Source organism: Prionailurus bengalensis, chromosome E4 (genome assembly GCF_016509475.1).
Source record: "Prionailurus bengalensis isolate Pbe53 chromosome E4, Fcat_Pben_1.1_paternal_pri, whole genome shotgun sequence".
Taxonomy (NCBI): domain Eukaryota; kingdom Metazoa; phylum Chordata; class Mammalia; order Carnivora; family Felidae; genus Prionailurus; species Prionailurus bengalensis.
Window position 1 is genome coordinate 48372488 of NC_057360.1, and position 27782 is coordinate 48400269.

Here is a 27782-nt window from a genome sequence, read left to right on the forward strand (position 1 = left end):
ATTGAATTGAACCAATTGATATATTTTGACAAAGTTAGATCCATGGTGTTATTATCTATATATGCACACATTCTTGCAGTTTTCTTTTTAATTAATCTAACAGTCATAACACACATTGTTATGTGGCAAATCTTGATTGAAAGGAAATAGTTGAATGCACTAAATGGAGGGTTGTGTTTTGGTTCAGAATTTCTCTTTTTACAGAAGGTTTTGAATAATGTAAATGGAATTTAAAATCACATATATGGTGCTAAACAAGCTCACACTCAGCAACACAAAGATATATAGTTCTTGAATTCATAATGTCATGAGAATATTCACTTATGATTTAAGAGTATATTACATCTCTATTAACTCCTTTTTATTCTCCCGGTAGGAGATTTTTAAGTACCTGATAAAATGAATAATTCTAAACAAATGACTTAAAAATTCAAGCTTTACATATTAAAAAAAGTATTCTTCTGGAGTAAAAAAAAATGTTTTCTAAACCCTAACAGAAACTTATATTGTTTTTGTGTATTTAAAACATTTTAGCCTTGAGTATAGCGATTAAAGGTTGATCTCTCCTGTCATTTGTTTCTCCCCAAATTTTAACTTCATTACTGGTTTATCATTAGCTTTTTTTACAAAAAAGGAAACCATTTTTTATGATTTCCAACTTGCTTGCCATTTACCAGTTTCTTATAAATCTCTGACTTTAGAAATCGAGGAAAAGAATCCTTGGCCATAAGACTATAGATTAACTTCTGAGCCTCATCAAAACATTTGAGAGTTGGTTCTGCAATATTCTTTGAGATGAGGTCCCTGGTACTGAAGTCAATGTTGATCTGTGGAAATAAGTTTGCATATAATTACATTAGTTTAATCAAGGAATACATGGTTTATACAGATGGTAGATGTACATATTATACAATTTCTTTTCTAAACACAAAGTTAATCTGATGCAAAACAGCAGAAAGGTCATACATTTATTTTTTGTAGTGTAGAACACATGTTTGGTTTAATTATATTTCCTAGGTTGAGAGGGTTGGCATTGACAGAGAACACAGATAAAGCCTTATTTTGAGATTATAAACAAAAATGGGACGGTGAAAAATCAAACAAGATATTTCATGTTTTTAAATTTCTTTTCCCACAAATCCTTTTCCCTTAGTACTTTGACCCTAATACTTACAATGTACTCTCCATAGACATAACAATAAATAGAACTTACTAGATTGGCTTCTGCCAACCCATCCTCATTTTCATACTTCCCCTTGTTGTTTTCCCACACATCATTGCTTTTCATTCTGATTTGTGTTTCTTTTTGTTTGCCAAAATAAAGCAAATAATATCCCCCTCTTCACTGACTCCCATGCCTTCCACAGAATAGATCTATATGTGTATGCGTGTGTGTGTGTGTGTGTGTGTGTATCCCTGTCCCCATACCATTACTATACATGAGTATTCCCAGCAAGATCTAATAGAGATCTATTATAGTAGACACACCATTCATCTGAAAATTTGTAAAATGCCCCAAACCTTCTTGTCAAGATACTTGTCCAACTCTACACAAATTCCAGGGTATATTCTGTGAAGCAGAAAATTTCATATCCAAGTTTTCTAATTTAAATGGAAAATATTCATGAAGTGCAAAAGAGATTTGAATCATAGATTTAAAAACATGAAAGGCAGGTGCTGTATCTGTCTTATTCATCTTTCTATTTTCTGGTCTTTAGCAGAATATCTACCATATAATAAGAAATCAATAAATATTAGTTGAATAAAGTGTTTCTTGGCAAAATGGAAGAGATTACAAAAATGCCATAATTTGGGGGTCCGGTAAAAGAAAGACTATGAATGATAATTTTTGCTTATTAAATGGAGGTTAAAAGAGGAGGACATACCTATAATCAAACCTTTCCTCAGCTACTTACTTGCTATTCATTTGAATGAAGTAAGTTCTATCATTTCTTTTAATGTTCGATTTCCATGGTATAAAAGGGAATAGGAATAGCATCTATCTTAAACTGTTTCAAGGACTAAATGAGATAAGTAATATCAAAATATTTTAATATTGTTGTTCCAGGAAGAAAAAAAAGAAAAACTTTTAATTTGAAAAGAATCATGAAAAGGCCACTATTTGTTCACAGATGTTGTTGAGAGACTTCAGCTACTCAGTGATCCCACATCTGCACTTTTATTTCTCTGATCATCCTTCTCCATCATCCATCAAAGTCTCAGGTTCAATGCTGCAACTTCCTGAAGACCTCAAAAGCTGGAATCAATTTCTTCTTCGTTATACAGGAAGATGGTACAGGACAGTGGAAAGACTTTGGGATAATTTTCTCATCTGTGTTCTAACACTTAGGACCTTGGTGACCAGAGGGGAGTTATTTTAATATTTCTGAGCTCTACTTCCTCATGTTTAAGCTAGATAGTTCTTAACTGAGTTGTTACAAGGAATAAAACGAAATGATCCATATATTCACTGATTTCACAAATATTTATGAGTATCTATTATGTAAAAATGCTTTCTATACTTGGGAAAAGATAACCAACAACTAAATAAATAGCATTATTTTAGATTTAAACTTGAATGATGAGAAGAAACGAGTCTTCTAAGGATCTGGGGCAAAACATTTCTGGCAGAAAAAAAAAAAAACAATGAAAGCAAAGTCCCTGATGCAAAAATTTGTTATGTTCTGAAAAGCTGCTATGCCTGGATGGCTGGAGTACAGAGTGTGACAAAGAAAGTTCCTGTAATGAGAGTTGCCTACGAGTCTTGTAGGGCTTACGTGAAGTGTAAAGAGTTCTTATTTTTCTGCTAGAAGCACTAGGAAGACCCTGAAGAGTTCTGAGGAGGGAAGTGGCATGATGCCATGTCGTGAACCTAGTATACCGCCTGCCTCATAGTGGGGATCAGTAAATAGTGGCCGACGTCAAGCTCTTGCAGTGGTTTTTAAACATCTAGGGTATTCTGTTTCATCAATCCTATCTTGTGTTGTGGGGCTATGAGGATAAATATTGCCTGTTCCCTCCCTTAGCCATGCTGTTAATTGTTTAATGGCATCATCTGCAATTTGTTTAACTTTGTATCCCCCATAATAGTAAATATAGCAAGTCGGCTCACTGAGGCATTCATTCATTGGGTGAGTTTTCACTGACAGCAGGGCTGGTGCGTGCCTGGTACACAGTGCTGGCTTATTTTCATCAGAACTGAACACTTGCAGTAACTCCCCATTTCCTATTTGAAAACTCCAAAGCCGGGGCGCCTGGGTGGCGCAGTCGGTTAAGCGTCCGACGTCAGCCAGGTCACGATCTCGCGGTCCGTGAGTTCGAGCCCCGCGTCAGGCTCTGGGCTGATGGCTCAGAACCTGGAGCCTGTTTCCGATTCTGTGTCTCCCTCTCTCTCTGCCCCTCCCCCGTTCATTCTCTGTCTCTCTCTGTCCCCCCAAAAATAAATAAACGTTGGAAAAAAAAATTAAAAAAAAAAAAAAGAAAACTCCAAAGCCTTGATTTCGGCATTCATGGACTTTACAACATAGTCCTACCTGATACAATTTTTTCTCCTCTAGGTGTGCCCTGTATTTCTACCAAGCTGGACACTTCCTTGCAAATTCCTTTTATTTTCCCACCTACGAACATTTTCTTTCATACCATCCTAGTCTAGCTGAAAGTCATTCCTTTCACCATCTTCTATGTCTGTAAGGCTACATTCAAGTAATATCCACCCTATGTCACTTAGGCTGTATTTACATTTTGTGCATCCCTCTCTATGCCTTGAGCCATGTGAGGACTCAATAAATATGTACTGAATAAATAAAGTAAAAAAAAAAGTTTCTATATCTGTTAAAAATCATGTTTGAATTTTGAAGAAAACTATTCCACTTCAGCATAATACCAATAATTAATGTTATTTATTAAAATAGGTTAAAATTGTTCTTCTGACTTATCTCTCCTTTTTTTCTGACTTGTCTGTTTTCCTACCAAGGAGCTGCCAACATCAGCTATGATAGCTGAGTGATGAGCAGATATACTAATCCCAGGAGATAATTAGTAGTCTTAAGAGACTGTGTCTTGGCAATTCAGCTTAATGTCAGTGACAAAACATCACACCCACATGTTTGTATAAATGTCATTATTTTCCTCCAAGTTCTTCAAGCTCAAAACATAGGAGTCATCTCTGACATTTCTTTTTTCTCTGATCTCTCTCTATTTTCCCCCCTCATTTGCCTTTTCTTTTGTAATTTTGTAATGGTCCTTTTCACTCATATTTCTCCAGTTTAGTCTTTTATAATGGAATTTCTTTCCTAAATTATTAAATTTACCTCTAGTCTGATACCTCTTCTTATAATGTCTTTTCTTTCCCTCCTGAACCTGTGAAAGCATAACTACACCAGTTTCACCAAAATATCACTTTCATTGTACGAATATTCAGCTGAAAACCCATTATTTTTAGTAACATAAGCTTTACATATCTTACCTTGGCATTTGAACTTCCTCACACCCAGAGTCCAATGCGCTGTTTCAAAATCTCCTACTTGTCCTTAGCAATATCTATAAAACTGGTCTACTTTCTGTTCCTGAAGGAACTCTACCTAAAGCTCTTATTTGTGCTGTTTTCAGCATCTAAGATCCCTTTCACCCCCACGATTTTATTCTGTATAGATTTTCCTTATCTTTTATGATTTAGCTTAAGTTGAATGTCCTCTGGGAAGCCTTCTTTACCCACAGAAGGAAAGTCACTATAATTTCCTTATCATTACACACTATTTTGATGTAAAGTTTTTAAGATATTTGATTTCTTGATTAAACAGATTTAGGGGCGCCTGGGTGGCTCAGTCGGTAAAGCGTCCGACTTTGGCTCAGGTCACGATCTCACGGTCCGTGAGTTCAAGCCCCGCGTCGGGCTCTGGGCTGATGGCTCAGAGCCTGGAGCCTGCTTCCGATTCTGTGTCTCCCTCTCTCTCTGCCCCTCCCCCATTCATGCTCTGTCTCTCTGTCTCAAAAATAAATAAACGTTAAAAAAAAATTTAAACAGATTTAGATACAAAGGCTTCTGTTAATATTAAGTATTCAATCTGATTATCAGAGAAAACAGATTTGTCACTACAAAGAGAATTCAATAGTTCATGATATGGAACTAACTCTTTTTGTATCTGTTGTCTTTTCCCTATTTATTTTGCTAATTCCCTTTTTCTTTGCATGCCTCCGAAAATATGCATTCTTTCATCTATACAAAGTCTTCTCTCCCTAGATGTTTTCCCTGATTACTCTGTTTTCATCCCTGGCAAAATATTTGGACACTGGCATTATCTCTAAAATAATCATAATGATATTTAAATATGATTATTTTAACTGTAAATAATAATTGTTGCTATTTATTAAATATTAGTACCGATATACTAAGTCTTTATATGGCTGTCTTATGTCACATGCACACAACTACCAGATATACACTATTATTATCCCCATTTTTCTGAGGGTAAAAACTAATATATATCTGAAAAAGTAGGCATTTCATTTGTAATCTTTCCTAGAACTTATTTATTTGAAATATTTTATTGAGTGGGTGCTTAGAAGTTGTGTGAAGGATCTGAAGAGGTGATTAAAGTGAAAAGTCCATCAAGAAGACAGATTTTGAAAAGGCAGTTCAAAGGAAATGAGATTTTAAGCAAATCTTTGAAGTACTGTCATGAATAGAGATTAAGAAAGGTAATTGCAGATGGGTGGGTAAGCCAGAAGAAGCCTGGTGGGGTTTGAGAGGAGGAAAGACAAGAACCTGGAGAGGCATGAAGGCACCAGATTATGTGGGACCTTGTAGTTCTCATTAAAGAATTCTTACTTAACCTGAGAGCAAGGAGGAGAATTTTAAGTAAAGGGGTGATGTACAAACATGTTTGGAAAACAACAACAACAACAACAAAACATGTCACTGGTTGCCATGTGGTGTGATAGCTGGGTGTGTTTAAAAGGAAGAAAAATGAAAAAAAATATCAGAAGTTCAGGTGGTCGGTGATGGTGAATTCAACTATGTAATTAGTGGGACATGCACATATTTTAAAGATATCTAGAAGGTAGAATGGGTGGAGCTTGTGATTGAATAGTGAGCTGGGATGAGGGACACAATCTTTAAGAATGGCTGGATTTTAACAATATTCTGAAGAATGAGGTGACAGAAAGTGTTGATGGATTGGACATGGGGTGTGAGTGGAAGAGAAGAATCAAGGATGACTACCAATTATTTCACCAGAGCAAACAGAACAGAGTTGCTATTCACTAAGATTGGGAGACTCAAGTAGAAGATAGTTTTGAACACAAAATCAGGACTCAGACTTGAATTTGTTAAGTTTGAGCTGCCCTTTAAACATTTTTTAATGTTTATTATTATTTTTTTTTATTTTTGAGAGGGAGAGAGACAGAACATGAGGTGGGGGGAGGGGCACCGAGCGAGAGGGAGACACAGAATATGAAAAAGACTCCAGGCTCTGAGCTGTCAGCACAGAGCCCGATGTATGGCTTGAACTCATGAACCATGGGATCATGATCTGAGCCCAAGTCAGACCCTTAACTGACTGAACCACCCAGGTGCCCCCTTGAGCTGCTCTTTTAAAGAAATAGAACTAGAGGAAATTCCTGGCAGAGTGAATGTAAGCAGAAAGTAAGTCAGAGAAAGACGATATCATATGTTTTCACTCATATGTAAAATTTGAGAAACTTAACAGAAGACCATGGGGGAAGGGAATTGGAAAAAAGTAGTTTCAGACAAAGAGGGAGGCAACCATAAGAGACTTAAATACAGAGAACAAACTGAGTGTCGATGGAGGTGTGGCGGGGTGGGGGGGAAGAAGGAGAAATGGCTGATGGGCATTGAGGTGGGCACTTGGGATGAGCACTGGGTGTGGTATATAAGCAGTGAAACATGGGAATCTACCCCTGAAGCCAAGAGCACACTGTATAAACTGTATGCTAGTTAACTTGACAATAAATTATATTAAAAAAAGAAAAGAAATGAGGATTGCCTTCCCTCATTATAGTGTATGTTGGGTTATGGGTCTGCACAGCAAAAGCAATTGTTAAAGAGCAGTCAGTAAGGAGGGAAGAGATCAAGTCTTCGAAGTCAATTAAAGATAGTATTTCAATTAAGAGAGAGTGATCAATTTTGTTAAATGCCCCCTGAAAAGTCAATTTGGGTGAGATGTGAGAATTAAGCTATCAAAATTGTCACGTCTTTTCTTCTCAAAATGCCTTGAATTTTCAGTAACTGGTGGAAAAAGTGAAAAATGTTGGGCCTAATATATATATTCTGACATAAATTTCTTTAAAAGAATCACTTCTGGGGCATGTCTGTCAACCATACCATCAACTTTGCATTCATTTCAACTATGATTTTTGGCTGAGTTCTACCAGAAAATACATGGATGGATTTCTATCTCAAAAAGTAAGACAGAAAAGATGTTGAGCTCAGAGTAGACCGAAAGTGAGATCCATCAGGAAGTGGCCTTCTAAAGATGCACACTTTCCAATTGTATGGTATTGAGGGACTCCTGAATTGCTTGGGAGTTACAGGGCAGCTTAGACTTCGCTGAGCAGTCAAACTAGTAGGTCCAGAGCCTGGGCTGAACAGTGTTTCAGTTGAGGAAATAAACAGAGATATATTATTTCCTAATATGATAGTTACTTGCATTGTGTTTGTAAAGATACTCTTTAGTTTCAAGGACTCCGAGAAATACAATATTTAATATGCTTATTTTTCAAAAGATTATAAATTATCTTAGATATCTGAGACCACTGCACTGTCAATCTCAGAAAACAAGAATTGTGGTTCTTCCAGAATGACAGCTGAGATGTCATCACAACCATTTAGAGGCTTTTAAATTCTGTCAGTTTTGAAAAGGCCTTGACACTGGTGACATTGACAGCAATCCATTGCATTAAAATGACTGCCTTCTGAATGATGTTTGTGGTAGTTGTTTAAAAACAATTTTATTCTAAAGATCCAGAATATTTTAGTACCCATGTGATTTTGTTAACTACAAGGCATGCCAGCCAAATTCCTCTTTGCTACACCAGTGGTTTTTAAATTCTTTTGGTTTTCAACAAATTATTTTATTAGGAAGAATACATTTTAAAGTGTACCATTTGGCTTTCCTGTGACCCTAAACCGTGCTTTATATAATTTTACATAATTTGAATGAAAAGTTTTCAATTGTGTTCTCACATTCAAATTAGATAGCCTTGTCCTCATTTAGAATGTATAGTGTAGCAGGAGACTGTCATTATGCAAAGGGTGTGTGCATGCATATGTAAAACACCTTACTAAAATGGAGCAGGCAGCATCTCAGACCTCATTCACAACAGAGCTTAAAAATTACTATTCAAATTAAAGCCGCCTATAATCATGTTTTTGGTTACATAATTCTATTTAATCACCACTAACACCTCTTCTATTACTTCATTTTTGGCATCATTAAAGGCACACGAATATTCTGAAATATATTCTCAAGGGGCTATTAAAGTTGAAAATAGCCAAGTTTGTAACATCTAGAAGGAATTCATCCCTGCACAAGACTTTATCCTTTTGTTCTTATTGGCTGTAGAGACAGAAATAAGTGACACAAATTGGGAGGTAATGCTAACATCTCAAATTGGGCAAAGAAACAAAAGAAATCATAACATATGAAATCACACAAATTGCTAAAAATAATGTACTTAATATGTATGGATCATGTATAAGGATTGCTAAAAATAGACGTACATAAGCAAAGCTATCTGGTACAGCTGCAGGGGAGTCAGAACGACTGGCTTCATTCAACAACACAAACATACTAATCCAAGATTAATTTCAGTAGCACAGGGATCCATGGAAGTTCAAAAAACACCTGAGTGTTTCTGTTTTCCTTTTTTTTTTTTAAGAGAGAGCGAGAGTGAGAGAGCTTTTGCGTGCATGTGTGAGTAGGGGAGGAGCAGAGGGAGAGGAAGAGAGAGAATCTTAAGCAGGCTCCACACCTAGTGCACAGCCACATGTGTGACTCGATCCCACAGACTGTGAGATCATGACCTGAGCCGAAATCAAGAATTGGATCCTTAACCTACTGAGTCACCCAGGCACTCCTGACTGTTTTCTTTTTGAGTTGAAATGTAGCAACCAATTTTTCAGAGGCCCAAAATGATACTGCAAATTATTTGGAAGAAATACTCCCACAACTCTTTTTTCTCTTAATGTCATATTTGAATCTAAGCTTCATAGTTTAAGAAGTTATACAAATTAAAGAGAATATGAGAAGAGAAATAAAGCTTTTGTTAGAAAGGAAGATAGACTCTATGTGCCAAGATAATTTTATACTTTTGCCTTTAGCATAAACATCAAGGTTTCTGGGCTATTTTGCAAACATAAAGATAAATAGATCTGAAGAAAGGAATTTGAAACCTAAAACCATGGGCTGTAGACCTCTCTCCTCGTGGTCTGTTGTATCTTAATGATGCAGGGCTCATTACTTTTTCTCTAGGGCTCAGTTCATTTTCATCCGTACAATGTGGATGATTGTTATACCTCCGTAAGATAGTGACAACGATGATCGGATGAGTCCACGTAGAAGCACTGTGCACATGTTACTCATGGGTTTCTTTAGCTGTGTTTTCCTCCCTTCCTCCTACCTCACCTCCTCCTCAATTTGCTCCTTTTTCTCCTGTCTCTCTCTTTCTTTTTCATAGACTCTTTATTTTCAGAGGCAGAAATTATTGGGCTCCAGGAGGTGAATTACCCCAGTTTGCACTGCGACATACAGTACTAGGCTTCCTTCCCTACTGGACTAGCTTCTAGGAACTGGCTGATCCTTTTCTCCACTGTTTTTCCTTTCCTTTCTTCCCTCCTATTGTGTCTTATTTCCCTCTATATTCCCATCACTGGTCAAAGCTCATGAATTACTTCTTTTGAGATATATTTTATCACCCCCTAGAATCAGATTTTCCTGATGCATGCTACCACATTACCTGTATTTCCCTACTGCAACTCTCATGAAAGCTTATTGTAATTATTTTTTAACTGGAGTCCTCCCATCAAAATGGTTAGCTTTACCTGTTCAGGGATTCTTTCCTTTCTCTTATCTGCACCAGCATAATCCCTGACATGTATTAGACACTTAGTGATTAGTGCACCAAAGTTAGTAAATTAATAAATAAGCAAACTCATTATATCTGGAGATGATTCTAGAGTTGGGGGGGGCACTGTTGATAAGCAGCAACTTGTGGGGTAGGACAAAAACATCAACACACTGGGGAAATGGCACTTAAAAATGCAAAGAAAAGTTCTGAATATAAGGTGGGGAATACAAAATTGGCAAGACAGTTATATCCAGAAGTGCTTCTAAATGCCCATTTTCATGGGCTTCTCTCTACCAATAATTCACGTATCTGTTTCCTTAGCTCATGACTCCATTTAAAGCTAATCTTAAAATAAAGGCCTTATCTCAATATCTTGTCTCACTACTATTCAATCATTATATCCTTCTAGGTTTAATGTAAAGAGTTTCCTCTGCAACTTTTTTTTGGTTTTGCACTTAATCATTTGTTGCCTTGCTATTTTTTCCTAGTTCTATAAATTTCATTTTTAAAAACCCAACTAGATTCAAAGTTTTTTTGAGTCAAACCGTAGTTTCAACCTATTTTATTTTCTTGCATTTCCTTATCAAGCTGCCTGCTTCACACAACATATTGCTTTATACTTATGTGTGTGTGTGTGTGTGTGTGTGTGTGTGTGTTCTGTATGTGTGTAATTCTGTTCTCCAACCTAGACTGAGCTTCTCTTCCATGGAGATACTTTATCATATATGAGGGTGAATAGTAGGCACAGAATAAGCATTTACTGTTGTGAAATAAAATATGCCAATAAATAACATTTTACTGTCTTAAAAATAAAAGCAAAAAACCAGACACAGATATTTTAAAAAGTGTCCTGCACACTACTCATTAAGATACCTTCTTCTTTATGACTATAGTTCCTGCTTTGTCTTATGAATTATGGTGTCTTCACATTTAATAAATACATTTAACAATTAAGTACTTCACACCAATATCCTTTGACTTAAAAAACTGCCAATGTATTTGTTCCTGGATTGAATAATCCAGGATAATATGCAGTCGGATTTTGAATTTATATAATTTTAAGCATCCCACTGTTATATGATTTAGAACATTTTCTAATATCACAGAATGATGACATAAACATTTCTCTCTCTAATCACATATTTTTCCATCCTGACCAATTTTCTTTTCAATATAAAGGAATGATATAAATATAATATATATAAGTGATATAGATATAACATGAATATTTAAAATATGTTAGTGTCTTAGCTAATACAAAAATATTATTTGAATTTTTTTGAAGGTTTCCATTCCTTTGAGACGAAGTATTATTTTCTTAAAATTTCCCAATATTATGAAATATTATGAAATTCTTTCCAAATTAAAGGAAGAATGAATACAAGTTTAAGAATTTTTCCGTTTAACCTAAAGGTACGTAATGTGTGTTAAGTAGAAAATATTGCTTGAAAATATTTTAACATTATTAAAAATAATTTAAAAATATTGCTTGTCTAATAATTTTCTCATTTTCAAATCGCTTACTTAAAACACTTGGGTCATACTTTTTTTTTCTCAGTATTTTCTTCTAAAATTATTTAGGTATAGTCCATTCAATGAGTAGCACTTTTTATTTGAAACTAGTGATTTGCTAACATGTTTGTATAATGGTTGTTTTCAGGTTGAAACTATAGCCTATAAGGCTATAACGTGACTTGTGTTTTTTAAAAAAGAAAGGGATTACAATTTCTTAAAAGCTGTTCTGAATAATGTAAACCATTGACATGTGGTCTCATTCATCATTCTCATGTGTGTTCTGTGGTTGTTACATGCTTGTTTTATAAATGCTTTCTTAGATGAGGAAACTGAGGCTCAGAGAGATAAAGCAGCTTACCACAAAATTACAGGATTTGAATTAGATCTAGGTATCTCTAAGTTTCCAATTTTCCATTACATCACACTAACTCTCTATTAGTGTAGAAACCAAAGGAACTGTAACACTGTAAGTGAGAGGGCATACAGGCCAGTTACAATTATTATCATTTCTCTTAGAGACCTAGAAGTTCATTTTTTTGTTGTTGTTTTGTTCAATGTGCTGTCTTTGCCTGGGAAACTGAGAACCATTAGTAATGTCAATTTATAGACACGGATTGTTTATCGTAAATTTAGTATAATCTAATTGTAAATTGTCTAAGTGCATAAATTAAAAATTGTTAAGTTATGATAGCAACTTTATAGATGAGGAAATAAAGACACAAGAAGTGGAAAAGAAAATAAACAGGAATTAATAGACATTCGGATAAGATGACTTTGCCATTGTCCTTTACTTTAGGGTTTGCTACCAAGGAAATTGGTTATAATTTTGATTCTTTGTAAGAGTCACTTATACAACTACAACTGTATAACAAAATGGAGAATATTTTCATATAAATCTCATTCTTAAGTAACTGTTTTTACTTATGAAAATCATGTCTTCCAGCTTCCATATCAAATATATCACCTCATCTTGTTAAGTCTGCCTACTAGATAAATCTAGAATACTTCCCATCTTTTCTTTATCTTTACTGCTTCCTATCCAACTTCACCCCCCACTTCTCATTAGCAATATCAAAATGTTTGCAGTTTCTAGAAAACACTGGGAAGCTTTGTACCTCCATGTTGTATCACCATGTCCTCAGTCTGAAACATTCTTTCTTCAAATGCTGACTTGATATTACTCTTTTCATGACATACATTTTTCATGTGTGAATTACCCTGAAAAAACATCCCTTAACTCTCCAGATTTGATCACTTTTCCAGTGTGCTAAAATGAATTTTAAATGTGGCTTTATTATTATATTGCTTTTTGTAAATTTGGCTGGTTTTATTACAAGTCACTATTTTCTGTTTCATCACTTCACTGTGTGGACAGGTATTCAAAAAATAGATTTAATGACTCAACATACTCACAGTTGTAATAAAATTAAACGAAAGCTGATGGACTACAGGGAAATATCTTCAAGACTGTGATTGGTATATAATATAAGAGGCAAATGTCCTTTAGTAATTTGGGAATTGAAATTTAATAATTTGTTGAACTAGAAACAACTAATGGCAAATAATAAGAAAGATAATGACTATTTCAAATATATATATATTTCTTTGTTTTCAGTGAATTTTGTCATATTCAATAAAAACATTTTTAGACACTTCAAGGAAAAAACATAATCTACTACTTGAAAAGCAGTCATAAATTTAGTTATATTTATTTAGCCAATTTAATTAGATGGACAAATTATAAAAAGCTGTAAAATTCTTATATTCTAAAATAATGACTGTGCTGTTTAAATTATTACTGTGTAAATTTATTTTAGAAGACAAGACTAGGAAAACAAAACTGTTTTGTCAAAATTGATAATTTATTATATATTGTAAGATTGAATGAAAAGGTGGCATTTCTTATTAGAAGACTTTTCATGCAAATGTTTGAGAATGTTATTCTAAAACAATCACTGTTAATTAGATGAATTCATAAAGAAGAAAAAGATCTGGCTTTCAAATCAATATCACAATAAATAGGATATCTTTAGAGCTGATTTCAAAGCCTTTTAGGGAATGACACATTAATCAACTTGACAAATCTCATACACTATATTTTCAATTTTCCAGAATTATTTATTGATTCTTAGATGGTGACTGGGAAATGAATGTTAAAATAGCTCCACAGCAGTTAAAAATCCACCCCCTGCCTTCACCACCCCATGAATTCAAGGCTGTGCTTTAGTGGCTCATATATATGCCTGTAAAGTTATACTAGCCAATGTATGCTGCAGTAATTAATGTCCAATTAAAACTTGAACTACTGCTACAGCAACTTTATGTCCTGGTCTTTCCAAAAGTGTTTTCATTTCACCTATTCTGTTCTTTGTCCCCATAAGTACAATAACCCTTCTTACACCACGAATCCTAATTTTGGATCAGAAAATATGATAACTGTCCCTTTGGAGGAAACTGATATTTTACCTCTATTAGAAAAATGAGTTGTACCAAAAGTTTCTATTTGGTACTAATAATGCAGTGTAGCTTTCTGTTTGCTATTTATGCATTAAAACTCTTTGCTTACAGGATATCATCAGTGGGGAACGGAAGTGGTTTTAAATTATAAATTGCTTAAACTTTAAAGTGAAATGTTAAAGGGGTATGTGAAGATGATCACAGTTTTGGTTCTGAAAATGAAATCAAATATAAATGAGATGTTACACACATTAAACACTTTTTGGGGAGCTATTATCAGTCTTTCCAGGTTTCTTTCTAAGGCGTTTTCTACTTTCCTGACCTTAAAGCAGCGCAGGTGGGTCCTGATCACATAAAACAATGTGGCTCACACATTGGCTCATTTTTGCCATTCAAGAAATAAAGGTAAACAAATCTGTCTTTTGAAAAATAAGACATTACATGCCATAATGTGGACATCCAAACTACTAAAAGTGAAGAATTCATAAGGTTGGTTAGTAGCTGTATTCCCCCCACATATTATTCCTAATTTGTTAAATAAATTATTCTACTCTAGAATTCTATTCCATTTTGACTACCATGATTTACAACAGGAAAAACCAAAGTGAGTTTGAAATGCAACAACACATTTAAATAGCATTTCTGTAGAGTTAACTTTAGAGCAATTTAACTTAAGACAATAAATACTATTTTTCAAGAGTATGAATGTCATGCTAAAGAAACAAAACTTCTGGTCAAAGTTTTGGTCAAAGAAACAAAACCTGGCACATAACAGGTGTTGAAAAATATTTGCTGAATCAGTAAAAGATAGGATCATCTTAAGACACTTCTATCGGAGTTTACAGACATTTTCTATTTGAATACATAGCGACAATTTGATCTCCCTTTAGATGGATTTAGTGTCTTATAATTGGGAGCAGATTTGCTAGGAGATGAATATTCACTATTCTAGAATATTCTACTCACCTCTTTAGGGGCATCAGCTTCAATGAATTCAGAATAAATCATCTTGGCTTTAGAAGCCATCTTTTCTGCACTTTCTGTTTTTTTGAAGTCTTCACAGGCAAGCCAGAACTCAACATTTTCTTCACTAAACTCCGATTTTAGAAATGTTCGAAAAGCATCTAGACCAGCTGTAAAATGTAAAAGAGAAAAATTTAAGAAACATTCAGTGCAGTATACATAACCAATATGAATACGTTGTATGATATGAGCATTTACTTAGTATTCAGTGGCAAATATTTATCATCCTTCTATATATACTTATGTTTTTGTCTTTAAGTGTAAAAACCTTATTTTTGATCAGTAATCATAAACATAAAATAGTCTTGTCTCTATGTATCCAATTAGTTCCACTAACAAAGAAAACCTGTACTTTTCTTTCTAGATCTGAAATGTCTAGGAGTTGGGTTTAGGGGAAAGTCTTTTTTTTTTTTTTTAATGTTTATTTATTTTTGAGAGAGAGAAAGCAGGGGAGGACAGAGAGAGAGGGAGACACAGAATCCAAAGCAGGCTCCAGGCTCCGAGCTGTCAGCATAGAACCCAACACGGGGCTTGACTCACAAACCAGGAGATCATAACCTGAACCAAAGTTGGACGCTCAACTGACAGAGCCACCCAGGCACCCGTATGGTAAAGTCTTTATAGCAGTTACTTTATGGGAAACTGCATAGGCTTTAGCTTTCTACACCCAATGCACTAAGCCCAAATCAAGCTAATGATGTTAAAAGCAATTCCAAGTAAGAATATCTTTGTTACCTTGAGTTGGTGAGGAAACACAATTTGATGCTAAGGGATTAGATTGTGTGGGTTTGGGCTCAAAGCAAAGAAGGAAGGACTGGCATTTATTAATTTTGGATGAATATATTGGCCAATTCTAATCTCTAACCCAGGAAAATAATGGGCAAAATACTTGGAGTGAATGCTTTTCCTCTTGATGTGGCGATAGGCAATTATAAGTCAATGAGGCAAATAAATGGGCTTTTCCCCAATGTTACCTTAAACAAAACACTGATGTCCCTCCAATCTCCCTCATGGCACCTACTGTAACCCAGCCTGTTCATGGTGTTTTTCTCCTGCTCCCATGTATTCTCCTGAGCATGGATTTGTTCAGAAACTTTAGACCAGGGACTGCAAATAGGCCCACATACTTGCAGGCTGTTTACTTTGCCTCGATTAGTATATGCTATTTCCTTTGAATTTAATAACAACAGCTAGTGCTTGCAGCCTATGATTCCCATATGTCTTATGTCTCCCCATTATTTTACTTTCAGTCAAATTTACACATGTGTTATTCCTTGTTCTCATAGATATTTGAGTTTATGACCACCTGTTTAGACTGTTCTTTTCTTTATTTTTTCATCAAAATGTGCCCTGAAATATTCTTCTTTGGCATATATAGAGCTCATTCAAGAAGGTAATTCTTGCTAAATTGTTTAGGGATGAGTATGGTTAGGAGTGTGCTTCTAGTTAGCAGGTAAGAAAAGTCATTATCAGATTCCCGCAGTTGATGGACTAAGCCAGTACCTTGAGTTCACATTATGTGGTTTCATAGATTGTACACTTCTGAGGTTGGTATTTGTTTATAAATGAGACTCTGGATCTCTCTGAGGAGGAAAATATACATCAGTGCTTTTGCCTCTGGAAGGGATCTTGCCTCTGGGAGGGTACGTTGGTGGCTTTCTCTTCCATCTGCCACGAGGGTCCCTTAGCATGTCCTCAAAGCAGCTCTTCCCTGACTGTGTGCTTAGAGACCTGATCCTTCAAGTTCCAAAGCTGGGACTAATAAGCTTGTGGAGAATCAGGGGAAAGGGAAAATTAACTAGTGAAAAAAAAATGTTAGAGATAGTTTATGAAACAGAAGCCAAAGTCAGTTGTTTGTAGGTTGCTGCAGGTACGAAGCAAAATGGTTTAGTGAAAGAAAATGGGAAAGGCTTCAAGGGAGCAAGATTAAAATGTCTAAAAACACTGGATTAAAAATAGATATAACCATTTTTTAATTATTCGAAATAGCATTGAAATAACAAGTCATGGCAAAAGGTTATCAGGTACCAATTAAAATTCTCAGTAGAAATATTGGAGAGTGTGGATGTCGTTAATATGTGATCACTATAAAAAATTCAATTAACTGCACATTTATTGCATTTAAAAATACATCCAAGAAGCTTCTGTGACACAAATTTAGGTTACAAAAATCCTCTTAGTAACACTCAATTAAAATTTCCATGAGTTTTGTCCAAACAATGATGAATTTGAGGGGTCAAAACAGAATTGATGCTAAAATCTATTTTATATAGAGAATGAAGTATACTTTAAGGATACGGGAAGAATGTAGATTCCTGTCTGGCAATATTTTATATGTGTGTCGTTAAGGTATATGAGGCTTCCTCTCAGTGAGGATTATCTAAATGCATTTTAGAGAGATGGGAAGTTAGAGATCAAGAAACTTACTATTTTCTCACATCCTACCATTTTCACGAAGGACCACTCTGAGAGCAATTATCGGCTTCTCTCCCCCTGCCATCACTAGGTTTAGGGCACAATGGAACAGAATAAACAGCTAGAACAAGTTAGCTATCCTTGTCTTGAACACACTATTTTACTGAACTCTGCTTCTATTCTACATATACAATATGAATGATCAAAAAATGTCAGGTGACTTTGGAATAATATGCTACATATGATTAAAATGATATCATCTGAGAGCACTCTCTACAAATTGGAATGGCTACTGGTTAGACAAATGGAATAAACAATAGGTGTTGAAACCTATCTGAGAGCCTATGTGTGGTACCTGTAAGACATATCCCCAAGATGACAAAATAACTGGATAATTTGGTGAAATCATTTAGCTGTTTAAAGCATTAAGAAGCATTTTCTTTTTGTAAGCTGTTTTTGGTATTATAAAAAGCAAAAATCAACAGCTACTCAAATGAATCTGTGTGTCTTCTACTCTATGTGGGCACAAAATAAAAAAGATCAGGAGATATGTTGAGGAAAGCATTTGCCTTCAGCTCAACATCTTCTATGCCTCTGTTCTGTGGTGTTGGCCCCTGGATCTCCGCTTCTCTGGAGCCAGCCGGATCACCACCTTAAGAAAAGTATGCAGAGATACTTTCTTAAGGCTTTTTGTAAACCTGATCTGTCCCACTGGTTATACACTTAAGTAGAAAAGAAACACGCCATTCAAAACTTATAAAAATGCAATTCCATATCTTTGATGTCTTTGGTATATGTTCTTAATTGGATTCTAGGGGCAACGTGGATTCTTTTATGTCTATGCTTTAGGAATTCGTTGTTTAAGAATCATAAAATCAGAATAATTTTGTTTAATCCAATCCAATTTTATATATGAATAAGCAACTATGAAAAATTCACCCAACTTTATTATGTTTTAAACTTTTCTAGCGACGGCTGGGTGACTCAGTCGGTTAAGCATCTGACTTCGGCTCAGGTCATGATCTCACAATTGGTGAGTTCGAGTCCACTGTCAGGGCTCTGTGCTGACAGCTCAGAGCCTGGATCCTGCTTTGGATTCTGTCTCCCTCTGTTTCTGCCCTTCCCCCATTCATGGTCTGTCTCTCTATGTCTCTCAAAAACAAATAAACGTTAAAAAAAACTTTTCTAATATTCTGATATTTACTTTACAAATTTAAAGTGGAAATTCCATTTGATTAGTACCAACAATACTAAATTTTAAATATTTTAAAATATATGTCTCTGTAGTGTCATTTCTTTTTCCTGTATGCAATAGAACTGCTGCAAAGCAAAATTATCTATAACAGAAACAGAAGTTCCATATGATTACTTTGAATCAAATTCCAGGGTATTTTATTTATAATTGGCCCAAATTGCCTTATTGAGCCGTATTAAATATAAATATAAACATCCACACAGGTACAGATTAATACATTTAAATATGTTTTTGTTTTCACTAGAAATTAGAATATCAGTTGAAATAAATACTTTAAGAAGTTTTTTTAGCTTCCAAGACATGAAAAAACAAGTCATTTATTTCAATTTTCAACTTTTCAATAGTTTGTGAATTTTTTTCAACTTGTAGCAAGAACAGTCATTATACATACATCAAATGATAATGAGTACAAAAAAATGACAAATTTCTCACTTCCTATTTGGGATTTTCTTTTTGTGTTAACGTTTTGAGTTTCTATAATCTTGTCTTATTTTAAGTCCAACCTAATCCCATTTAGGTTTGAGACCTAAATTGGTGAGACTGTTGGAAATCTTATACTTCAAATATTGATCAAACTCATATTTTATGATGACTACAACGTTCAGAATTTAATGATTTACTTTTAATCGTTATATTTTTAAACTTAGTTGGATCTTACCTTGATTGGTTAAAAGTGTGTCCATATTTTCAGACCACGCCATTGTTTCTGTTGTTGGTGACCTGTAGAAACAACATCTACCCTTGACAATAGCATTGTGATCTTTTTCTTCTATAACCTACAGTAATATTTGAGATATGTGTATTTGTTGAGTTATGTAATTTTAAAGCACCATTAATCAAACTGCAAAAGGTAAGCAAAAATTATTTAATGTTTTTCATAGTGGACAACAATAGCAACATAAAGTGGTATATAATTTGATATCAGCAAATTACTTATTAATGCCTAAATGTTATTAATGCTTAAATGTTATTAATATTTGTAAATTCTTATATTCTAATAAAGGTGCAAAGGAGATATTGCTCATGGTTCTATGAAGTATATTGAGTTTTTCTCAACTATAAATATATTAATTGTTAATTTACATGGCATTACTCTAGTCTATTTCTGAAAAGTTTTCATGATAGCAGTAGTGATGAGTGAACTATTTTCTGAGTTTTCACAATATATAAAATTATCCATGTCATAATTGTGTATGTCAAAAAAGTAAAAGAAAATTTCAGTTAAGAATTTCTAACACGTGATGATCTTGAAAGTATTTATTTATAGTATTTTGAGAAGATTTTACCCCACTCTGAGACAGACCTTATTTCTCCTAAGACTGGTATGCTTCCCATTCTGGGATGATTTATTTAAATCTAGGTATCTGTCAGGACAGAGTAATACCTTTTCCAAGGAAGTCAAAAAATTTATAGACTTAAGTCTTCTGAAGAAGGTATACTTTTGGGGATATGATGTAGAAATAGTAAATCAGGTTTAAGATATAAATTTTCTGAGATGCAAATATATCATGCATTATTCCCCTTAATAAACTAAGATCCTGATGAGATAAGCTCCCAACCATAGAAAGCATCTGCTACCCACAAAAAAAAATTAGATCATCTAGCTGTGATGTGCAAATGACCTACTTATGGAAATGCATGGGCTAATTTTTGAAAGTTTTTATTAAAACAATTGATAATAAAATAGAGTCTCATACCTAGTAATTCTTATAAATTTTACATTTGCATGTTAAGGTGACTAATCTTGAATACGCTTTGTGAAGTGATTTCTATGCTTTTATATCTATTACTTCCTATAATTTGCTGCCATTTTTATTATTTGTGTTGGGATTGAGTGTGCTTTCTTCTGTGGTTGCAGATGTGGTTCTATTTTCAGATAATAATGGCTGTCCTCATTAGAGGGTGCACAGAGAGGGCTCTGTGACTGGGAATTCATTTTACTATCTTCCATTACTTATATTTCCTGTCTGAGATTTCTTTGCTGGTGGTAGACAGATGATTTTTCTTTCTCCCTTGATTTATTAAATCTTAGGGACACAAGATTTTCTGTGAAACCATTTTGAAATTGTGGGTTTTCATTTAAATGGACACTTAAAAAATTTAGTTGTTCAATTTCTATTTTTCATTAATGGAGAATGGGACTGAAACTTAGATTTAAATCTACGTTGAAGAGCTTTTGTGCACTATAAAACCTGTTACTCTAACAAGCTTATGTGATAATTCATATGACTCAAATATTAGATCTTGTAAGAATTCTACCAAATAGTGCTAAAATCATCACATGGTCTCCTAATGTGCACATGTCTAAAAATATCTCTATTTGAAGACTGATATTTAGTGGTTAACAAATTATTTTTAAAAAGCCTACTTTCCATGAATGGAATACATGTTAGTGAACAGGGCAGTGAGGAGTTTTGAGACAAAGCCTGGCTGCACAGTACACCCACTTTGAACGAGGAACAGCCACCAAAAAAAAAAAAAAAAAACAACCAACACACACACACACATACACACACACACACACACACACAAACAAACAAACAAAAACCACTGAGAAACAATCTAGGCAAAAAGCATTCAGGGATGAAAATACACTTCCCCCATTGTGTAGGTTCTCTGATGAAATATTGTTATTTTCCACTACCAAGAACAGTATGTCTGGTCAAAAAAATGTTTGTTGAACGTAGAAACAAATAATGAAGGAATGACCAAACCCCGAATAGTGGCGGGTATTAAAACCTTCAGTGGAGGCAGCGCAATGGCTTTCAAGATGCTGGTAGATGACAGTGATAAGATGATTATTGAAAGTTATAGTTGAATGGCATTAGCATCAAAGCGTGTAATGGTGGAAGGAAGAGGAGACATGATGCGAAAGCATCATTGGGAAGCGACAGACTACAGACCTCACTCCCATCCCTAAGAGATGTGAAATTGGAGGAAATGGACAAAATCCATTCTGAAGTCATCAAGGCAAGTCATGTCATTTTGGGAGAGCCAGATTTTGCATACACTGAAAGCAAAAGGAATATTCAGTGAAGACCTTATCAGAAGTAAAGGAGTCTTACGAATGGAAGTATTGAAGTAAATGGTAGCTATTCTAGTTATCTTCATTAGTGTAGGAAAACAGTAAAAACAAAGGAAGAAAACAAAGTCTGAAAATGGTGTGATACCAAGGACAAGAGAAAAAATGTAATGTTTTGAGTTAAAGAGATATACTAGAATATAATTTTCTACAGATAGAGGATATTATAGGTAACAGAATTAGAGATACTGGGATATTCTAGTATTATTTATGGTCCACCAAATGCTGCATTATTATAGAAGGTAAATTTGCCTTTCAGCTCTCTGAAAGAATACCTCTGCAGGTGTGTGATAATTCCTGGAATGCTCTCAGCTAACAATTTTCTAACCTATTTCAAGTTTGACTTGAAAGGTTCAATTTTGACTACCTGATATGATGGGAGGGTTGGTGGTAACACAGTATTTACTTTTCAGAAGCTAGGTGAAATGCAACTATTTAAAGAAATAATGTTCTTAATTTTCTGTTTAAAATTTTAACTTCTGGGTTGATTGCATATTTACAATTCTGTGGAAGAGTAAGTTATTGTTATATATGAATAAGCTGAAAGACAATATTTTTAGTAGCATCAAAATGTACAACAATGTATTGAATGTTTGCAATCTATACCACATGGTGTTCAGCATGTCATATACTTTACCTTATTTAATCTTATAAATGACAATGTGTTTTAATCCTATGTTACAAATGAATAAAGAGCCTCAGAGATGCTAATGACTGGCACAATACCTTGCATATACTAATAGGCAGTTAGAATTCAAGCACAGGTATATCTCCTTATGACCCAAACTCTTTTTACACTTCTTCCTTGAATGAATAGGTCAATATGCATATGCGTGTACTTTGTTCATGTTTTGGAACATTTATAATAAATAATTTGAAATTGCATTTTCTCTGATAGAGTTTATTGCATTTCACACAAATATTTCCTCTAAATAATAGCTGAATTGCAGTAATTGAGGACTCAATAGAAACTTTTCAGAAGACAGATTCTTAAATGTCACACGTTATCAAATGAAAATAGGACATTTCTCATGTTAGACTTGAGAATTATGTTTTATATTTTAAAAAATGCAACTATATAAATGTTAAGAAAGAAACTAGCGAATTCAAATTGGTGTAAAAAAGAAGGTGGCTAATTTAAAAATGTACTAACTTGGTTAAATTTTACTTGACACGTGTTACCTTGAAAAAACGGACAATGTGCCTCTCTGCTATTTCTCTCTCTTTTTAAATTTTGTTTTGATTTTAGTTTTAACTCGAACAGAGCTTTTGTCTGACTGAGTGTGTGCATTTCCTGAATAACTGTGATGCATAATCAGAGTAACTTTTTGTATGTGTATGATTTGCCATGAAAATTCACCATGTATCTGGAGCCAAAATTGCACTTAGTGTTTCATGGGGTTTTGGCTGATTTCCTTTCTGTTTCCTTCATTAAGTGAACACCATCAAGGCCAGCAGTCCCCATATTATGTGTCCGGAGAAGAGCCAGGCCAGATGGGAACTGCGTGAAAGCTACCAGTTATCTTGCTAATTGTGCCAGCTAGAACCAGTTGTATTGCATTAAAAAATGTGGAATCCAACAACTTAGCTGTTCACACTCAATTAGCAGTGTGCTGGAGAATGGGAAATTCAAGCAAGGGGTCCATGTGCTCCAGGAAGTGACAGCTGCTTCCTTACCCAGCACTTAATATCTGTTTTCAAATTTCTCAATAAATATTGCAATAATGAATAATTTTTGCAAGGATCAGACATATCTATGTCTCGAACTCTCAACATTTCATTATTTTGAAAAGCTTCACATAAAGAAAGCTCACTGGTTTTTCTCCCTTTATAACCTTGCTTTATATTAGCAAATATAAAGAACTAACTGCAAAAGCAAGTCATGAGCTGTTGACATATTTTAGAAAAGAAGAAGAAATCAATAGAGAAAGGGGAAGAAAATAAATCAGTAAGAAAGACAACAATTAGCATATTTATCAGAAATGAAGGAAACAAAACATCGAGACTAATGAAGGCTCAAGTGTTTCATTTGTACCTCTTCTGAGATAAAAATAGCTTTAAAAGGCAACTCACTTCACTGGCATTTTTCGTTCCACTGTCTGACTGTCACAGATGATGTCGAATTTCTCTTTCTGACTGATCTTCAAGCTGAAGGTAATGTGACAGCAGGAACATTACAATTAGTATGCAAATACCTATCCCCTGGGTTACAAATTGGCATTCTTTAAATCATGCTATGCTCAGCTCTTTTCATTTTGTTGTTAACTTTTCGCTGGTCAAAACACTTAAACTTCTAAGTAACAAATAACTCATTGAATAAATGTGACATTTCTCTGAGTCTGTGGCATAACTGAAATAAATTCCATTTGAAAGTTTGGTTCCTAAAATTCATATACATCCATTTACAAGACAACTATTGTTCATAGGAGGTTAAATCAACGCAGAAAAAAAGTATATAAAATTTAATATTTGTCTTTAGGTATTTCATCGATCAATTTTTCCCTCTGTTCTTTGATTTTCAGAGAGTCTTAGGAAGACTGTACTTTTAATACGCTTATCTTCAACCGCTATGTAGGTTTAAGTATCTTTACAATTTTACTCATGGACTAAAATGTTCTAGTATGAGGCATTATGTTTTTTTCAAAACGTATTCACTTTCACTTTTTTTTTTTTTTACCTAAACACATGTATCTCTATTTCTTTTAACCATGAATCTCTTGGTATGTTCTGCCAATGTTTCTTTATGGACGCTGATATTTAAGTTCATAATGTTTGAATATATTTATTAAAATACAGACCATATATCATATTTTTGTTTGTAGTCAAAGTTTTTTACATGTAACCTGGTGCTTCATTAAGGCTTTTTCTCAATATAACAAAGTTCTTCAGTAAAAAATTGCACCAGTATATATTTATGACCTTCAAAGTAAATTTAACACTCCTGAAAGATTGATGATTTTCAGGGTGGGAGAAAGAAAGGAGTCAGAAGACAGCAGAAAATCTTCTTCTCCCTGATTTAGCATTGAAGCATCCCCATTTAGTTGATCTATAGAAATGCCTGAGGGCGCCCAGTATGCAAGTGGCCCTGGGCTAATGAGATTGACAGAAGTAGGAGAGATGACCCAGAAAGTCAGTGTATCATTAAGAAGGGTTGTCATCAATTAGCTCAATTCATTTTGTTAATTCAAGCACCATTAAGTAATGTTCTTATGCAAAAACTAAATCATTAAACATATTTAGACTTTTTGTTTTGCTGAAGGGGTATAATGAAGTACTAACTTTATAATATATACTCGAACATGCAGACTTTGGAAAAAAAATAAACTGTCAAAATGTAAAGACCCTCTTGGTAAAAGCCATGCTAAGTCTGTGAGACACACAAGCAGGAGTAGGCTTATTTTGCATTGAAAAAAAAATTGAAATTTCTATTTTGATTTCAGTGTAGTTGCAAGAATGCTCTTTCTCGTACATCCTTCCCCAACTCACACTTATTATTTGTCTAATATACACTGCTCATTTCTTACAATCTTCTTTTAATTTTTCAGGAAAAACTAAGAATTGGATGTTATTTATCAAAACGAAAGGTCATAATAAATGAACAGGTGAGTAAATGAACTGTCTTCTTAGGCTGAATGATTCCCTATGGTGTTCAATACATTTTGACCAAAGATCATAATGCATAGATAGTATTGTTGAAACAGCTAATGATCACCACCTCTTAGTCCCAGGGGATTCAGGCTCCATAGTCAGAGCTCATGCCTAGTGATGCAGGTGAAAAAATGGCCCCAAAGATGTCCATGTCTTAGTGCCTGGAAACTGTGAATATATTACCCTTCATGGCAAGGGTTTGTTTGTTAGCCTAGATTATCCAGATGGGTCTTGTATAATTACAAGATCCTTACAAGAGGGGGCAGGAGGGGTGAAGCCTGTAGTAGGATATGGGAAGCCAGAAGCAAGGGGTTGGAGTGATGTATGAGAAAGGTGCAAGAACCAAGCAGTGCAGGTGTCATCTAGGAGGGGAAAAGGCCAGGAAGCACATTCTCCCCTCAGAGCTTCCAGAAGCAACCAGCCCTGCCAATATCTTCATTTAACCCAGTGAGACTGATTTTGGACTTTGGAGCTCCTAGACTCTAAGATAACAAATTTGTATTATTCTAAACCACTAAGTTTGTAATATTTTGTTACAGCAGCAAAAGAAAACTAATACATCCAAGGAACTCCAATCTTAAAACCCTGTTTAAAAGAAGGTAGGATGAAATAAAATGAGCATACATCCTGACACTTGAGCAGTGAGTTCATATGTAGTATGGACCCTTTCTGCTGAATAGTAACCTTGACTTCTCTGAGACTTTTTGCTACAGAATGGATATAGTACCTTTCTCACAGGTTATGGTATGAGACTAAATGGTAATATACTAAGCCAAAGCATCTTACGTAGTGCTATTTATATGTGTTTTAAAATTTTCTTCTCATCTCATTTGACAGTCACAGAACCATTATTGAGATATAGCATGTGACTCTATGGACAATACTACCATCATACAAGGTATGATATCATACCATATCATATCATAAGGATATGAAATTTATTCACAAATTTTTTGTTTTTATTCTGTAAAAAAATTATCGTAAGTGGTATAAGGATGCAAAATTTCATTATTAAATATATATATACATATATATATGTATATATATATAAAATACCGTTTATTTATTTTTGAGAGAGAGATGGAGTGTGAGTGGGGGAGGGGCAGAGAGAGAAGGAAACAGAATCCAAAGCAGTCTCCAGGCTCTGAGCTGTCAGCACAGAGCCAATGTGGGGCTGGAACTCACGAACCGCGAGATCATGACCTGAGCTGAAGTTGGACGCCCAACCAACCGAGCCACCCAGGTGCTCCTGCAAAATTTCAATCAGACAGTATAAAGTTGGTAATTTTGGAACATTAGAATGATAAGGTTGTGTGTGCAATGAATTGGAAGAATGTGAGAATAAAGACAGGCAGGAGAGTAGAAGTATAGTGTGGGGGTCCATGCGTGAGATGTCAAGGGCAATTGGAGAGGGATGGAAAAGTGAACATCAGGGCTGTGGGGCCTGGTTAGAATGGATAGAATAGGGAGGGTGAGAGGAACAGATTTCAAACCTCATAGCCTGAAAGAATGGATTTCCCACAAGTGATCACAGTAATAACAAAAGAAAAGCAGGTTTGGGGAAGTTGATAGGTAAAAGAAAGTTTAGAGACATGCAGAATGATTATTAGATATAGTTTGATTAACTTTTCCTGTCAGACAGAGTTCATAGGATTTTGACAGCCTACTCAAAGACAATAAAAGAATCTATATGGAGATTCTTTTTTAGCCTAAGAAAGCCATTGCTATCTACACTACTAAAGGTTGGAGAAAGATAATTAAATAGGAATTTAATTATGGTAGTTGCATAATTTAATCTAGGTGAAAACATACCATTTTATCTTGGTGCAAGTTTCAGACAATATTCACATTTTTAAAAAAGATGTTGAATTGATTGTGAGGATGTTGTGAAGGATTTTAGGGTAAAACAATAATAGTTAAAATAATTCAACATTTAGATGTGCCTGGCTGGCTCAGTTGGTAGAGCACTCAATTCTTGATCTTGGAGTTGTGAGTTCAAGTCCCATGTTGGGTGTAGAGCTTACTTAAAAAAATAATAATTGAGGGGCACCTGGGTGGCTCAGTTGGTTAAGCAGCTGACTCTTGATTTCAGCTCAGGTCATGATCTCACGGTTCATGGGATCATGCCCCGCATCGGGCTCTGCTCTGACAGTGTGGAGCCTGCTTGGGATTCTCTCTCTCCCCCTGCCCCTTCCCCACCTGTGCTCTCTCTCTCTCTCTCTACCTCTCTCAATAAATAAATAAATAATATCTCCCTCAATAAATAAAAAAATAATAATAAAATAACAATAATTGAACACT

The 27782-nt window shown here is 34.7% G+C and overlaps 1 protein-coding gene across 1 annotated transcript; it reads right to left on the reverse strand.

The window, feature by feature from the left end:
* Positions 1–623: 623 nt before the first annotated feature.
* On the reverse strand, positions 624–23917 carry RGS21 (regulator of G protein signaling 21). The gene is made up of 4 exons (XM_043568104.1): positions 23907–23917; positions 19410–19486; positions 15025–15191; positions 624–827 (listed from the first exon to the last, which is right to left on the reverse strand). Exons 1-4 carry the CDS (start codon positions 23915–23917, stop codon positions 624–626), a joined length of 459 nt encoding a protein of 152 aa, XP_043424039.1.
* Between the last annotated feature and the right edge of the window lie 3865 nt (positions 23918–27782).

What these genes read in the sequence shown, in the direction of transcription:
- RGS21 (XM_043568104.1), bottom strand. An exon ending in CACACTTTTAACCAATCAAG is followed by an intron (nt 15,192 to 19,409) that starts GTAAGATCCAAC and finishes TACATTTTACAG; the next exon opens with CTGGTCTAGATGCTTTTCGA. An exon ending in AAGCTGATGCCCCTAAAGAG is followed by an intron (nt 828 to 15,024) that starts GTGAGTAGAATA and finishes TTATTTCCACAG; the next exon opens with ATCAACATTGACTTCAGTAC.